Source organism: Salvelinus alpinus, chromosome 11, assembly GCF_045679555.1.
Source record: "Salvelinus alpinus chromosome 11, SLU_Salpinus.1, whole genome shotgun sequence".
Classification (NCBI taxonomy): domain Eukaryota; kingdom Metazoa; phylum Chordata; class Actinopteri; order Salmoniformes; family Salmonidae; genus Salvelinus; species Salvelinus alpinus.
In genome coordinates, this window is record NC_092096.1 from 67,206,936 (window position 1) to 67,222,667 (window position 15,732).

Sequence of the window (15,732 nt, forward strand, 5' to 3'; positions counted from 1 at the left end):
GCATTAGACCCCCCTCTCCCACCCGAACGGGCCTCCTGTTGGGGTGCTTGACGCCACTCGGAGGGTCCTGGGCCTCTGGGCGTGGAGAGGGACAGCGCTGGGGCTGGATCACCCCCGCTGAAACAGTTCTCTGACCAGTCCCGGGGGTCACGAGTCGGTCCTTCTGCTTCAAGCATTTAGCCACTATGGCTGTTTTGTACTGGAGACTGCCACAATCTTCTCTATTCCTTGTTTTCTCATCTTCACTGGGAGGTGTGCTGATGTTTAGGGACAACTTTCTGTCTGACGGCTACGGAAGGGAGAGGTAGAGAAAGGGTTCATTTCTTGAATATACCTTCGGAAAGTTTTCAGACCCCTTGAATTTTTTAGGTTACAGCCTTATTATAACATTTCTTATATATTTTATCCCTCATCAATCTACACACTATACCCCATAATGACAAAGGAAAAACTGGATTTTAGAAATTGTTGCAAAAAAATGTAATACAACTGAAATATTACATTTACATAAGTATTCAGACTCTGAACTTTGTTGAAGTACATTTGACAGCGATTACAGCCTCGAGTCTTCTTGGGTACGACGCTACAAGCTTGGCACACCTGTATTTGGGGAGTTTATACCATTCTTCTCTACAGATCCTCTCAAGCTCTGTCAGGTTGGATGGGGAGCGTATTTTCATGTCTCTCCAGAGATGTTAGATCGGGTTCAAGTCCAGGCTCTGGCTGGGCCACTCAAGGACATTCAGAGACTTGTCCCAAAGCCACTCCTGCATTGTCTTAGCTGTGTGTTTAGGGTCGTTGTCCTATTGGAAGGTGAACCTTCGCCCTACTCTGAGGTCCTGAGCGCTCTGGAGCAGGTTTTCATCAAGGATCTCTCTGTACTTTGCTCCGTTCATCTTTGCCTCCAACCTAACTAGTCTCCCAGTCCCTGTCGCTGAAAAACATCCCCAAAGCATGATGCTGCCACCACTGTGGGGATGGTGCCAGGTTTCCTCCAGATGTGATGCTTGGCATTCAATCCAAAGAGTTCAATCTTGGTTTCATCAGACCAGAGAATCTTGTTCCTCATGGTCTGAGAGTCTTTAGGTGCCTTTTGGCAAACTCCAAGCGGGCTGTCATGTGCCTTTTACTGAGGAGTGGCTTCCGTCTGGCCACTCTACCATAAAGGCCTGATTGGTGGAGTGCTGCAGGGATGGTTTTCCTTCTGGAAGCTTTTCTCATCTCCACAGAGGAACTCTAGAGCTCTGTCAGAGTGACCATCAGGTTAATGGTCACCTCCCTGACCAAAGCCCTTCTCCCCTGATTGCTCAGTTTGGCCAGATGGCCCGCTCTAGGAAGAGGCTGGGTGGTTCCAAACTTCTTCCATTTAAGAATGATGTAGGCCACTGTGTTCTTGAGGATGATCAATGGAAACAGGATGCACCTGAGCTTAACAAGTCTCATAGCAAAGGGTCTGAATACTTATGTAAATAAGCTATTTCTGTTTTTTATTTCAAATAAATGTGCAAAAAGTATCCAAAAACCTGTTTTCGCTTTGTCATTATGGGGTATTATGATGTCATTATGGGGTATTGTGATGTCATTATGGGGTATTGTGATGTCATTATGGGGTATTGTGATGTCATTATGGGGTATTGTGTGTAGATTTCTGAGGATATTTTTTTCTATAATCCATTTTAGAACAAGGCTGCAACGTAACAAAATGTGGAAAAAAGTCAAGGGGTCTGAATAGTTTCCGAAGGCACTGTAGATAAAGTAATCTACTGTCTCATGATATGATAAGCTCTTATCTGTAAGAGTTCAGCTTCCACACTATTAATAGAGCTAAAGGATGGGTGATCAACAACCAAGTCAAGTGTATTGGCTTGATTCACTTCCTGACTAAATTATGCGTAGGACTGAATTCATGGTGGAGAGATGATATGGAGACTTACATTTTTGCTGGTTTTGTGTTTAATGTTCTGTGGACTCTGCTGGGCTGCCGACATGCTTTTTTGAACTGCAGGTCTGCTGTGATCTCTGTTCTTTGACCAGAGGTCTCCTCCATGCTGACGACACAGACACTGATTAGTCAATACACTGTTCTATGTCTAAAGTGATACACGTCTTATATGTAGTTTCTGCAACCATTTTTGAAACTATGACATTATTCTGACAATACAAATTCAGGGACATTCTTTGTTCAGTATGAGTTCACTTGGAGACGTTGGAGAAAGCGCAACCGTTTATGATTTTAAAAAATGACTACACCTAAAACTCTAACAATTTCCATTGTCCATGATCTTCAATACCTATGGAGAATGTTGGCTTTATAAACAATATCAGGTTGTGTTGCTGCCGTTGTCTCTCTGGAACTTTCTCTGAGTATGTTTTTAAAGGCAGCGATACTGAGCCACCAGTTACGGTAGAGAGAGTTGAGAGTCGCAGGGTGATGACCCGGTGTTCCTGACAAAAAATCCTGACCGCGCTTGCTCGTACTAAACTTTAACGACTTGTCCACTTCCTGGTCACAGGTTGACCTGAGATCCCCCTTTAACTATTTTCATCTCCTCATTTAATTTGTGCTGGAACGTGTGCTTGGACCTCCACTCCCCAAAACAAAAAGAAACTAGACTGCCTTTTGCCAGTTGCTATGGAAACACTTTCTGAAAGCCAAATGCCTGCTAAAAGGTAAAAGGAAAGAAAGTGAGAATAAGTATTCTCTCTCCTCTCTCTCTCTCTCCTTCTCACAAGTCCTGTGGAAGCTGCCAATCCCTATACTTAGCAGCTTTGAGAGGAGTCTACTACTTTTAGCCTGCTATACCCTGCTATAGATTTAGTTGTTTAGGGACTGACTCTGAGAGCTGAGAGTAGGGAAAAGTCACTGTTGCTCACGCTCTAGCAAACGCACTAGCCAAAAATATGGCCTTCCACTTTAGGTCTGTCTTTTACTGACAGATCTAAAGTAATTCGCTAAAGAGGAGGTCTTACATGAAGCACCTGTGACAAACAAGAAGCACAGTTGATGGTTGTAGAGTCGGCAACGAGACGACAACGCACAAATAGGGCAATGGAAAGCTAAGATTTCTCTTTGTGTATCCATGAGATGCACTGATGCACTTTTCAGAATAGTAAGGATGAGTGCTGATGAATTTGCGACATTTAAAAAGCTATATTTTCTCATAGTAATAACAAAATAGTCTCGCTTTTGTTTTTGTCTTTAAAAAAATGAAAAATAAAATGAGACTGAAAATAACCCTCCCTGAAGAGAGAGAGAGAGAGAGAGAGAGAGACAGGAGAATTCTTTATCTGGTTAAAAATCAACAAGGAGGCTATCTTGACAGATAAAAACGTCTTCCTCTGTGCCACATACATTCCCCCCTCAGAGTCACCCTACTTCAACGAAGAGAGCTTCTCCATTCTAGAGGGAGAGATTAGTCACTTTCAGGCCCAAGGCAACGTACTGGTCTGTGGAGACCTGAATGCTAGAATAGCAGAAGAACAAGACACTATTAACAGTCATGGGGATAAACACCTACCAGGAAGCAATAACCTTTCCCTCCCCACATACCCCCACAGAAACAACTATGACAAAGTGAAAAACAAAAATGGATTACAGCTCCTGAGGCTCTGTCGAACACTGGGTCTGTACATAGTCAATGGCAGGCTGAGAGGAGACTCTTTTGGTAGGTACACCTACAGCTCATCCCTTGGCAGCAGCACTGTAGACTACTTCCTCACCGACCTAAAACCAGGGTCTCTCAGAGCCTTCACAGTCAGCCCACTAACACCTCTCTCAGACCACAGTAAAATCACAGTGTATCTGAGAAGAGCAGAACCCAACCATGAAGCATCATGGCCCAATAAATTACATGGTACTAAACAAGCCTATAGATGGAGTGCAAACAGTACAGACATCTACCAAAAAGCAATTAGTAGCCAAAAAATACAATCTCTCCTGGACAACTTTTTAGCCTTAACATTCTCCTTCAGCAATGAAGGTGTAAATTTGGCCGTTAGGAACATAAACTTTATATTTGACAAATTAGCCTCCTTGGCTAATCTAAAGAAGCATAAGAGCAAACCAAAAATAACAGATAATGAAAAATGGTTTGATAATGATTGCAAAAATCTAAGAAAGTCATTGAGAAATATATCTAATCAAAAACACAGAGAACCAGACAACAAAAATATACGCCTTCAATATGGGGAAACACTGAAGCAATACAAACGCACCCTAAGAACAAAAAAGGAACAGCACATTAGAAATCAGCTGGATGGAATTGAGGAATCCATAGAATCAAACCACTTCTGGGAGAATTGGAATAAATTAAACAAACCTCATCATGAGGAGTTGGCTATCCAAAATGGGGATATGTGGAGAAATCACTTTGCAAACCTCTACAGCAATATAACAAAGAGCCCAGAACAAAAAGATATACAAGAAAAATTACAAATCCTTGAATTAGCAGTCAAAGACTATCAGAATCCTGTGGATACCCCAATTACAGAAGAAGAATTATTGGAAAAAATATGCAATCTCCAACCCAAAAAGGCCTGTGGTGCTGATGGGATTTTAAATGAAATGATCAAATATACAGACCACAAATTCAAATTGGCTATACTCAAACTCTTCAACATTATCCTCACTGCAGGTATTTTCCCCGATATTTGGAACCAGGGACTGATCACACCAATCTATAAAAATGGAGACAAATTTGACCCAAATAATTACAGAGGAATATGCGTTAACAGCAACTTGGGGAAAATTCTCTGCAGTATTATAAATAGCAGACTACATCATTTCCTTGACGAACACAACGTCCTGAGCAGAAGCCAGATTGGATTTCTAAAAAATTATCGTACAACAGACCACATTTACACCCTCCACACTCTAATTGATAAACAAGTTAACCAAAACAAAGGCAAAATCTACTCGTGTTTTGTAGATTTCAAGAAAGCATTTGATTCAATTTGGCACGAAGGTCTTTTTTATAAACTAATAGAAAGTGGTATTGGAGGGAAAACATATGATTTTATTAAATCAATGTACACTAAAAACAAATGTGCGGTTAAAATTGGCAACAAGCAAACAGACTTCTTCTCTCAGGGGCGGGGAGTGAAACAGGGCTGCCCAATAAGTCCAACATTATTTAACATCTACATGAATGAATTGGCAAAAACATTAGAAGAATCGACAGCACCTGGTATCACCCTACACAACACTGAAATCAAGTGTCTGCTGTACGCAGATGACCTGGTGCTGCTGTCTCCCACTAAAGAGGGGTTACAGCAACACCTAGATCATCTTCACAGGTTCTGTCAGACTTGGGCTCTGACCGTTAATCTAAAAAAAACAAATATAATGATATTCCAAAAAAGGTCCGGAAATAAGGATGACAAATATAAATTCTATTTGGACACAGTTCTATTAGAACACACCAAAAACTACACATATCTAGGACTAAATATCAGCAACACAGGTAGCTTTCACATGGCTGTGAATGAGCTGAGAGACAAAGCAAGAAGAGCATTCTATGCCATTAAAAGGAACATCAAAATTGAAATTCCAATTAGAATCTGGCTCAAAATTTTTCAATCAGTTATAGAACCAATTGCTCTATATGGCAGTGAAGTATGGGGTCCACTCTCTAATAATGAATTTACTAAATGGGACAAACATCCAATTGAAGTATTGCATGCAGAGTTTTGCAAGACTGTATTGCAAGTACAAAGAAAAACTCCAAATAACGCATGTAGGGCAGAATTGGGCCAATATCCCCTCCTCATTCGAATAGAAAAAAGAGCCATCAAATTTTACAACCATCTAAAAACAAGTGACCCTAAAACATTCCATCACACAGCTCTACAATGTCAAGAGATGAAACCAGAGAAGAGTCCCCTCAGCCAGCTGGTTCTGAGGCTCAGTTCACCAACCCAAACCAACCCCATAGAGCCTCGGGACAGCCCTCAGAAAATCTGGCCCAACCAAATCATCACAAAACAAAAAGAAAAATATATAACCTATTGGAAAGACACCACAAAAAATCAAAGTAAACTTCAATGCTATTTGGCTCTAAACAGACAGTACATGGTGGCAGACTATCTGACCACTGTGACTGATAGAAAACTGAGGAAAACATTGACTAGGTACAGACTCAGTGAGCACAGTCTGGCTATAGAGACCGGTCGTCACAGACAAACCTGGCTGCCCAGGGAGGACAGGCTGTGCTCACTCTGCTCCAGGGGAGAGGTAGAGACAGAAGTGCATTTCCTACTACACTGTGACAAATACTCAGACCTAAGAGCATATTTCTTTCCCAAAATTATAATTCAATACAAAGAATTTGAAACTATAAAAGATGAAGAAAAATTCAAATATTTGTTGGGTGAAAAGCCAAAATGTGCAGTTTTGGCAGCCAAATATGTGTCCTCCTGCCACAGCCTGAGGGACAGCCAGTGAAAAATGCAAAGTAATGTTGATAATATTTCCCATTTAGCTTAGTTTTGTTTTGTCTTTCGTACCAGGTCATGTGTCTTCTCAGTCATGTTGACACTGGTCTACTACTGTTGCTTTAATGTATTGTTGTTCTGATTAATATTGTTGTTGTAGCTGTTATTAATGGTAATCCCATGTCCACTACTACTATTATTATTACTGTTAGTCCCACCATTTATTTATATATAAATATATATATATTTTGTGTATATATATACATATATATTTTATTTAAATTTTTCGATATGTATACTTTGACAATGTAAGTAATAATAACTTGCCATGTCAATAAAGTCAATTGAATTGAATTGAATTGAATTGAATTGAATTGAGAGAGAGAGAGAGAGAGAGAGAGAGAGAGAACAATTGAACGAGAAAAAGGAGAGTGATGTTCTCTCGCTCATCTGAAACATCTGTAGCTTCTCTTCTCTTTGCATTATTTATGGCGGCTGTGTGCTGTCAGCCACTGACATAAACAACACTTAGCTATATCTGCTGTAGAAGTAGGTACTGTAGTGTTCTGCTCACCAATGTGATGGTTACAATCTCCCTGACCTTATTCCAGTGGCTGAGAATTTTGCACATAATGTGATTTATGTTATCGCTGAGTGACCTCGAAAACTTCACAGCACTTCCCCTTATTTATGTATTGTATTTCGTGTTAGTCACCATTTTTTGGGGGTTACAATGGAAAATGATGAACAATGATATGGGAGTGTAAATATGATTTATCGTATCTCGCTTGTTTAAAGATGCAGTTTTTCCTGAGTGTTAATCAAACAATTTTTCATGGGAATGAGCATGGCGAAAGGAGAGGACCAACAAACCATTCTCAATATGTATCATTGTCTTCCGTTCAAGGATTATTAAGTTTTCATACACTTGGTGGAAAGAGACCATACAATGAAACAACATCTGTGGATCAAACTCTCACAGTACGTGCATCAGGAGTGATCGTTCTATGTCAGACGTGTTTTCCTTACACCATTTCAACAAGCTGATTCCGTCAATGCTATAAAATCGATATAACATAGTGAAACATCGACCATGTTGAACACACCCTTTATTTCCTAAGAAGTTTCCTGAACCCTGAATGTACCTTCATGGTGATGATGTCAGTCACCCAGTCTATTTGAGACTCCTTCCCCTCGCAGCAGAAATGCCTGTGGATCAGAAAAAAGGGTAGATATAAATGACCCCCTAACTATACTGCCTAATGGTAAAGGATAACATATGAGGTAAGGATCTGATCCTGGATCTGTGGTTAAGAGATACAACTTCCAATACCCTAACACTGGTGTGGGGCTGAGGGGAAATAATGGCCTTATTTTTAACACTGAAAAACATCTGAATAATCTAATCTGGTGAAGAAATCATTCGTTCTCAACTTCTTATTTTGTTCTGTCAAACTTTGATGAAAACGACAGAAGAAGAGGAGGGTGAAGGTAATGAATTATTGAAATTGAAAAAGCAGTGAAAAGCACTCACCATTGCTGTTTGTCTGTGTAGACGGTGAAACCCCAGCTATTAAAGGAAAGGGAGAAGATGGTTTAAACGTCATTTTCCTGCAAACTGGTGACCCACACTCTGATGAAAAGTTGTTGTGGCATCTCGCACGTCAATTCAAAAGAAAACAAGAAGTTGCAGAACCCCTGAACTCAAATGACCAGAAAATATCTTAGGGAAAAAGTCTACTACCATCAATATATTTATAATCGTCCTTTCAATTACAGACAAACACAATGTTCATTATTATATTTAGCCCTCATGCTAGGAGTCAAGATGTATCCCCCCCCTACACGGTTAGTTCAGGGATAAGTATAGCTGCTTATTCAGTCATCCTACTCTAGAGCCACCCTTAGTATCCAGACCCTTGAAAAGGAGGAATAGACGCAACAGGGGAGAAGGGGAAGGAGATGAAAGGGTCAGGTAAAGGAGGGATGTGGCCACACTCAATGGGACAGCACCTTCGCCCGGGATGCTGAAGGAGAGAAGAGGGGGAAGACCAGATAGAGTGGGAAAACCAAGGAGATGAGGAGGAGACAAAGCCTGAATCCTATCTAAACTCCCTGCTAGCTAGCCCAGCCAACCTCCTCCGAGCCTGAATCCTATCTAAACTCCCTGCTAGCTAGCCCAGCCAACCTCCTCCAAGCCTGTAACCTATCTAAACTCCCTGCTAGCTAACCCAGCCAACCTCCTCCAAGCCTGTATCCGATCTAAACTCCCTGCTAGCTAATCCAGCCAACCTCCTCCAAGCCTGTAACCTATCTAAACTCCCTGCTAGCTAACCCAGCCAACCTCCTCCAAGCCTGTATCCTATCTAAACTCCCTGCTAGCTAACCCAGCCAACCTCCTCCAAGCCTGTATCCTATCTAAACACCCTGCTAGCTAACCCATCCAACCTCCTCCAAGCCTGTATCCTATCTGAACTCCCTGCTAGCTAACCCAGCCAACCTCATCAAAGCCTGTATCCTATCTAAACTCCCTGCTAGCTAACCAAGCTAAACCTCCTCCAAGCGTGTAGCCTATCTAAACTCCCTGCTAGCAAACCCAGCCAACCTCCTCCAAGCCTGTATCCTATCTAAACTCCCTGCTAGCAAACCCAGCCAACCTCCTCCAAGCCTGTATCCTATCTAAACTCCCTGCGAGCTAACCCAGCCAACCTCCTCCAAGCCTGTATTCTATCTAAACTCCCTGCTAGCTAACCCAGCCAACCTCCCCCAAGCTTGTATCCTATCTAAACTCCCTGCTAGCTAACCCAGCCCATTCAACCCCCTCCAAGACTGTATTCTATCTAAACTCCCTGCTAGCTAACCCAGCCCATTCAACCTCCTCCAAGCTTGTAGCCTATCTAAACTCCATGCCAGCTAACCCAGCCCATTCATCCTCCTCCAAGCCCTTTCTCAGGTCGGCCTGTTCTTAATTATGTGTTTTAGTCTCTTTCTGTCTCTTCGACTCCCTCATTCCTCCCTCTCTTTCTCGTTAACTCCCTCCATTCCTCCCAGCCTCTCTCTCTCTCTCTCTCTTTGACTCCCTCCATTCCTCACAGTCCATCTTTGACTCCCTCCAACCTCTCAGCCTCTCTCTCTCTGTCTCTCTGTCTCTCTCTTTGACTCTCTGTTCCACTCAGTCTCTCTGTCTCTCTGACTCCCTCCATTCCTCCCAGCCTCGCTCTCTCTTTCTCTCTTTGACTCCCTCCATTCCTCCCAGTCTCTCTTTGACTCCCTCCATTCCTCCCAGCCTCTCTGACTCCCTCCATTCCTCCCAGTCTCTCTCTCTCTCTTTCTCTCAACTGACACAATCTTTCCTCACACCACCACTCCATTTCTCCTTCATCTCGTTTCTCCTTTTCACTATCTCCCTCCTCCCTTTCTCTCATCCCCTCTTTCTCCCCTCCAGGACTGAAAACACAGACAATCACATTGTAAACTCCCCACCAACTCTAATTCCGACGAACCAAAATTATGAGAAATGCTAATTGGGTAACATGGAACATTGGGTTGGCTTGTTAATTGGGTAACATGGAACATTGGGTTGGCTTGTTAATTGGGTAACATGAAACATTGGGTTGGCTTGTTAATTGGGTAACATGAAACATTGGGTTGGCTTGTTAATTGGGTAACATGAAACATTGGGTTGGCTTGTTAATTGGGTAACATGAAACATTGGGTTGGCTTGTTAATTGGGTAACATAAAACATTGGGTTGGCTTGTTAATTGGGTAACATGAAACATTGGGTTGGCTTGTTAATTGGGTAACATGAAACATTGGGTTGGCTTGTTAATTGGGTAACATGAAACATTGGGTTGGCTTGTTAATTGGGTAACATGAAACATTGGGTTGGCTTGTTAATTGGGTAACATGAAACATTGGGTTGGCTTGTGCCTTTTCCTCCTTCTCATGCCAACAAAAATGTAGCTGGCTTGACATGAGTCATAAATTACAATAATACAAGATTAGGAACATAAAATAAAGTGGCAGCAATATTTCTCCATTCGGAGGAAGCTGGCCAAAAATTGGTACTGTGTAATGATCAGGATTTTGAATCAGCTTCTTGATATGCCACACCTGTCAGGTGGATGGATTATCTTGGCAAGAATACATGCTCACTAACAGGGATATAAAGACATTTGAGCAACACATTTCAAGGAAATAAGCTTTTTTGTGAGTATGGAACATTTCTAGGATTTCTTATTTCAGCTCATGAAACATCGGACCAACACTTTACATGTTGCGTTTATATTTTTGTCCAGTGTACATTTAATCAATCAATGGTGTTATTGTGAGGGTGTTAGGAGTGGTTTGGATAGCCTTGATGTTGAGGCACTCGGAACAAAAAGACAAAGGCATTACATATTTTGGGGGGGATGAGGAACTCACATCATGAGAGACAAAATAACACAGTAAAGAAGACCGGTACTAATAATGATGAATCTATCTTAATAACACTTTTAGATATATTAGTTACACTTTGATAAGGTATATGTGATAAGTATCAGTGATATTTACCTGGTGGGTGGTTTGAGCTTCTTCTTCAGTCCTAGGTAACACTTGACTAACTTCAGTGGGACTTCTCTCTCTGGCTTAGTGCTCTTGGACAAACAGGAAGTCAGTCAGACAAGGGAAGTAGGCAGTTTCAAGCAATCCAAATAGCAAGAGCATTTTTTTTTGCAAAAGTGTCATGAGACGACCTGTTGGGGTCTCAACAAGACCTGTTGGGGTCTCAACAAGACCTGTTGGGGTCTCAAAAAGACCTGTTGGGGTCTCAACAAGACCTGTTGGGGTCTCAACAAGACCTGTTGGGGTCTCAACAAGACCTCTTGGGGTCTCAACAAGACAGGCAGTCCAAACAGACGCTTTCCAAAAAACAATCAGTACCAGAGAATAATTGGATGGAGGAAGATATTGATACAGTTACATATCGCAATATTATTTTTGGACGATATTGTAGCGATAATTGACTCCAATATTAGATAATAAATAAATAAAGACAAATAATTTTGTATTTATTTAAATTGTGCTATTGTAAGTATCGTTAGCTTGCGCTAGTCGGCTGTACCTGCACCAAACATCCTGTATTTTTCATCATATAGGTTGTTCGCCAACATGTTTTCACCACTTTTGTTTCCGACTGATCAAAATGAATTTGTGACTCGTTTCAGGAGACTAGGCATATGTTTCACATCACTACTTCACAGGAGAGGCATTTGAACATAAACATAATGTTTTTCTATCAAAATGTGTTTTGGAACAGAAATGCCTTCTTGAACATGTGAACTTTAATTTGCCTTGTTAACAAATGTGTATTTCATCCATAAATGCGAATAAAATTGTTCAATTACGAGCCTAGTTGGTTTAGCCATGAAAAAAGGCAGGAAACTTCCCGCTAGCCATGATTGGCTGAGATAATGGGTGGGCTGGACATGCTGGGTGATGAGTTTGGATTGGTCAGCCATGTAGCATGCTTCTGTCTATAATGTGAGCTGTTCAGTATGCGTTGACAGGCCTTTCTACTGTGCTGTCTTTGAAAGATATAACGTTAGCCATCGAGAACTACAAAAACTATCGACAGATCAGTTGGAAAAAGGGATGGGCTACATTCTGCACATGCCATGGTCAATGTGAACCGGAGTGACTTGACACAATGCTGGCCAAACAAGATGTAGCTACAAACAAACAGAGTTAAATGGTTCCAGTGACGCATTCACCCATGTATACGGATGAGAGTCTAGCTACATTTTCAGATATTATTTAAAAATTTTGTCGGGAAGTCGTTTTTATTGCAAGTTAAAGCGTAACACTAGTTAGCGAATAAATGTTAGCTTGCCGGCTTGCTAGCTAAAGTTGCATGTATGATCTTTGTATTAATATTATTAGAATCCAAACTTAATTTGCATTGCTAGCTATAGCCTAATGTTAGATAGCTAACATTGAACCTAGTTTGTTAGCTTTAGCTACCTGCAGATTCATACTACAGCTATGTTTGTATAGGGGCTTTCAAAAGTATTCACCCCCTTGGCATTTTTCCTATTTTGTTGCCTTACAACCTGGAATTAAAATACATTTTGGGGGGGGTTTGTATCATTTGATTTACACAACATGCCTACCACTTTGAAGCTGCAATTTATTTTTTATTGTGGAACAAACAAGAAATAAGACAAAAAACAGAAAACTTGAGCGAACATAATTATTCACCCCCACCAAAGTCAATACTTTGTAGAGCCACCTTTTGCAGCATTTACAGCTGCAAGTCTCTTGGGGTATGTCTCTATAAGCTTGGCACATCTAGGCACTGGAATTTTTGCCCTTTCTTCAAGGCAAAACTGCTCCAGCTCCTTCAAGTTGGATGGGTTCTGCTGGTGTACAGAAATCTTTAAGTCATACCACAGATTCTCAATTGGATTGAGGTCTGGGCTTTGACTAGGCCATTCCAAGACATTGATATGTTTCCTCTTAAACCACTCGAGTGTTGCTTTAGCTGTATGCTTAGGGTCATTGTCCTGCTGGTAGATGAACCTCTGTCCCAGTCTCAAATCTCTGGAAGACAGAAACAGGTTTCCCTCAAGAATTTCCCTGTATTTAGCGCCATCCATCATTCCTTCAATTCTGACCAGTTTCCCAGTCCCTGCCGCTGAAAAACTTCCCCAGAGCATGATGTTGCCACCACCGTGCTTCACTGTGGGGATGGTATTCTCGGGGTGATGAGAGGTGTTGGGTTTGCACCAGACATTGCATTTTCCTTAATTGCCCAAAAACTAAAGTTTTGTCTCATCTGACCAGAGTACGTTCTTCTATATGTTTTGGGAGTCTGCCTTTTGGCAAACACCAAATGTGTTTACTTATTTTTTCTTTAAGCAATGGCTTTTTTTCTGGCCACTCTTCAGTAAAGCCTAGCTCTGTGGAGTGTACGGCTTAAAGTGGTCCTATGGACAAATACTCCAATCTCTGCTATGGAACTTTGCAGAACCTTCAGGGTTATCTTTGGTCTCTTTGTTGCCTCTCTGATTAATGCCCTCCTTGCCTGGTCCGTGAGTTTTGGTGGGCGGCCCTCTCTTGGCAGGTTTGTTGTGGTGACATATTCTTTAAATAAAATTGATTTGATTTCCATTTTTTTTATAATGGATTTAATGGTGTTCCGTGGGATGTTCAAAGTTTCTGATATTTTTTAATAACTCAACCCTGATCTGTACATCATGGTGCCGCTTGCTTGGTGGTGCCCCTTGCTTAGTGGTTTTGCAGACTCTGGGGCCTTTCAGAACAGGTGTATATATACTGAGATCATGTTACACTTAGATTGCACACAGGTGGACTTTATTTAACTAATTATGTGACTTCTGAAGGTAATTGGTTGCACCAGATCTTATTTAGGGGCTTGATAGCAAAGGAGTGATTACATATGCATGCACCACTTTTCAGTTTACCTAATTTGTAGAATTTTTTTAACTTCTTGAGGATAGGGTGCAGAGTTTTCACTTAGGGAAAAATAGCGTGCGCAATTTCAACTTCGTGCTACTCATCCCCAGAATATAAGATATGCATATTATTAGTAGATTTGGATAGAAAACACTCTGAAGTTTCTAAAACTGTTTGAATCATATCTGTAAGTATAACAGAACATATATAGCAGTCAAAACCCTGAGGACTAACTTTTTTATTGTTAAGTTCCTGTATGTTCAATGGGTTATCATGGGCACACCAGAATTCTAATCACTATCCACGCAGTTTCTACTGCTTCCACTGGATGTCGCCATTGTATGGAAAAAGGTTAAGGTTTTTCATTAGTCAACTGAGAAAGATATTGACCCGGAAGTGGAGTGACGTTGTGTGTTTATGTTTGAGAGTTGAGCAAGACTTGAAAAGTACCGTGAGTTTGTTGATATCCTGTATTGAAAACAGATTGACCCGTCTTCAATTTGATCGATTATTAACGTTTACAAATACCTTAAGTTGTTTTACAAAAGTACTTTGAAATGTTTTGGCAAAGTTTAGAGGTAATTTTTTAGATATTTTGTCGTGATTTTGCGCAAATTGAAGGCTGTTTTTCCTGGTACAACGGCGCCAAATAAATGGACAATTTGGATATATATGGACGGAATTAATCGAACTAAAGGACCATTTGTGATGTTTATGGGACATATTGGAGTGCCAACAAAAGAATCTCGTCAAAGGTAATGCATGTTTTATATTTTATTTCTGCGTTTTGAGTAGCGCCGGCATGGTTGAAATTGTCAACAAAGAGAGTGTAGCCATTGCACTATCATCAGATAATAGCATCTTATGCTTTCGCCGAAAAGCCTTTTTGAAATCTGACATGTTGGCTGGATTCACAACGAGTGTAGCTTTAATTTGGTATCTTATATGTGTAATTTAATAAAGTTTGATTTTATAGATTTTTTTTTTAATCTGGCGCTCTACATTTTAACAGGCTGTTGGGACGCAAGCGTCCCGCGATCAAGTAATTTTTTTCATTTCACTTCACCAATTTTGACTATTTTGTGTATGCCCATTTCATGACATCCAAATAAAAATCTATTTAAATTACAGGTTGTAACGCAACATAATAGGAAAAACCCCAAGGGGGATGAATACTTTCGCAAGGCACTGTATTCAGTAGTTGGTATTATGCCAGGTCATTGTTTAGCTAGCTAGCTAGCTACATGTCTAAACAAAAACTCCACTTCGCCAGATGATTACATGACCCATCAAGTTAGCCAGGTGTGTCTGGGGGTGATTACAACCATCTATTGTATTTCATGAACATGTGAACATGTCTAGACAATAGTGACCCATCCACTTAGCTAGATGTGGCTGGTGGTTATAGCATTTCCTTCACAGGGCCCATCAATTTAGACAAGTGTGTCGGGCAATACTCAGAAGAAAAAAAATTCTGGACACTTCCTGTTTTTGATATTGCTACTGTTGCAAGTAACCTCTTCACTGTACCATTTACACCTTCTGTATCCTGTGCATGTGACAAATAAAAGTAGATTTTATTTGATGTAGCGTGTGTTCACCACATTGCCTCACATGTGAATCCTTAAAGAGATGGCTGGGGCTAAGGCTTAAGAGGGTGTGAACGATGCTGAATGGGTGGAGACAAAACAAGCTCTCCAGTAGGTGCACCAAAACATTGAAGGGTCATTTTCTTAAAGTGGGTTCACAAGTTTATCAACTTTCAAAGCAGAATTACTTTCTCATTGTTCCTCAACTGCAGTGTATGATATAACATTTTCTAGCTCTGAGTCTCTAATTTT

General features: G+C 40.9%; 1 protein-coding gene across 1 annotated transcript in view; it reads right to left on the bottom strand.

The window, feature by feature from the left end:
• arap2 (ArfGAP with RhoGAP domain, ankyrin repeat and PH domain 2) overlaps positions 1–15,732 on the bottom strand; it is a 199,645-nt gene that overhangs the window by 1,050 nt on the left and 182,863 nt on the right. The window contains exons 29-33 of the mRNA XM_071334049.1: positions 10,988–11,070; positions 7,967–8,002; positions 7,578–7,641; positions 1,935–2,048; positions 1–289 (exon numbers count right to left, since the gene is read on the bottom strand). The exon at positions 1–289 is cut by the window's left edge and continues 1,050 nt beyond it. Of these exons, the coding sequence (XP_071190150.1) occupies positions 1–289; positions 1,935–2,048; positions 7,578–7,641; positions 7,967–8,002; positions 10,988–11,070 (586 nt within the window). The remainder of the gene's footprint in view (positions 290–1,934; positions 2,049–7,577; positions 7,642–7,966; positions 8,003–10,987; positions 11,071–15,732) is intronic.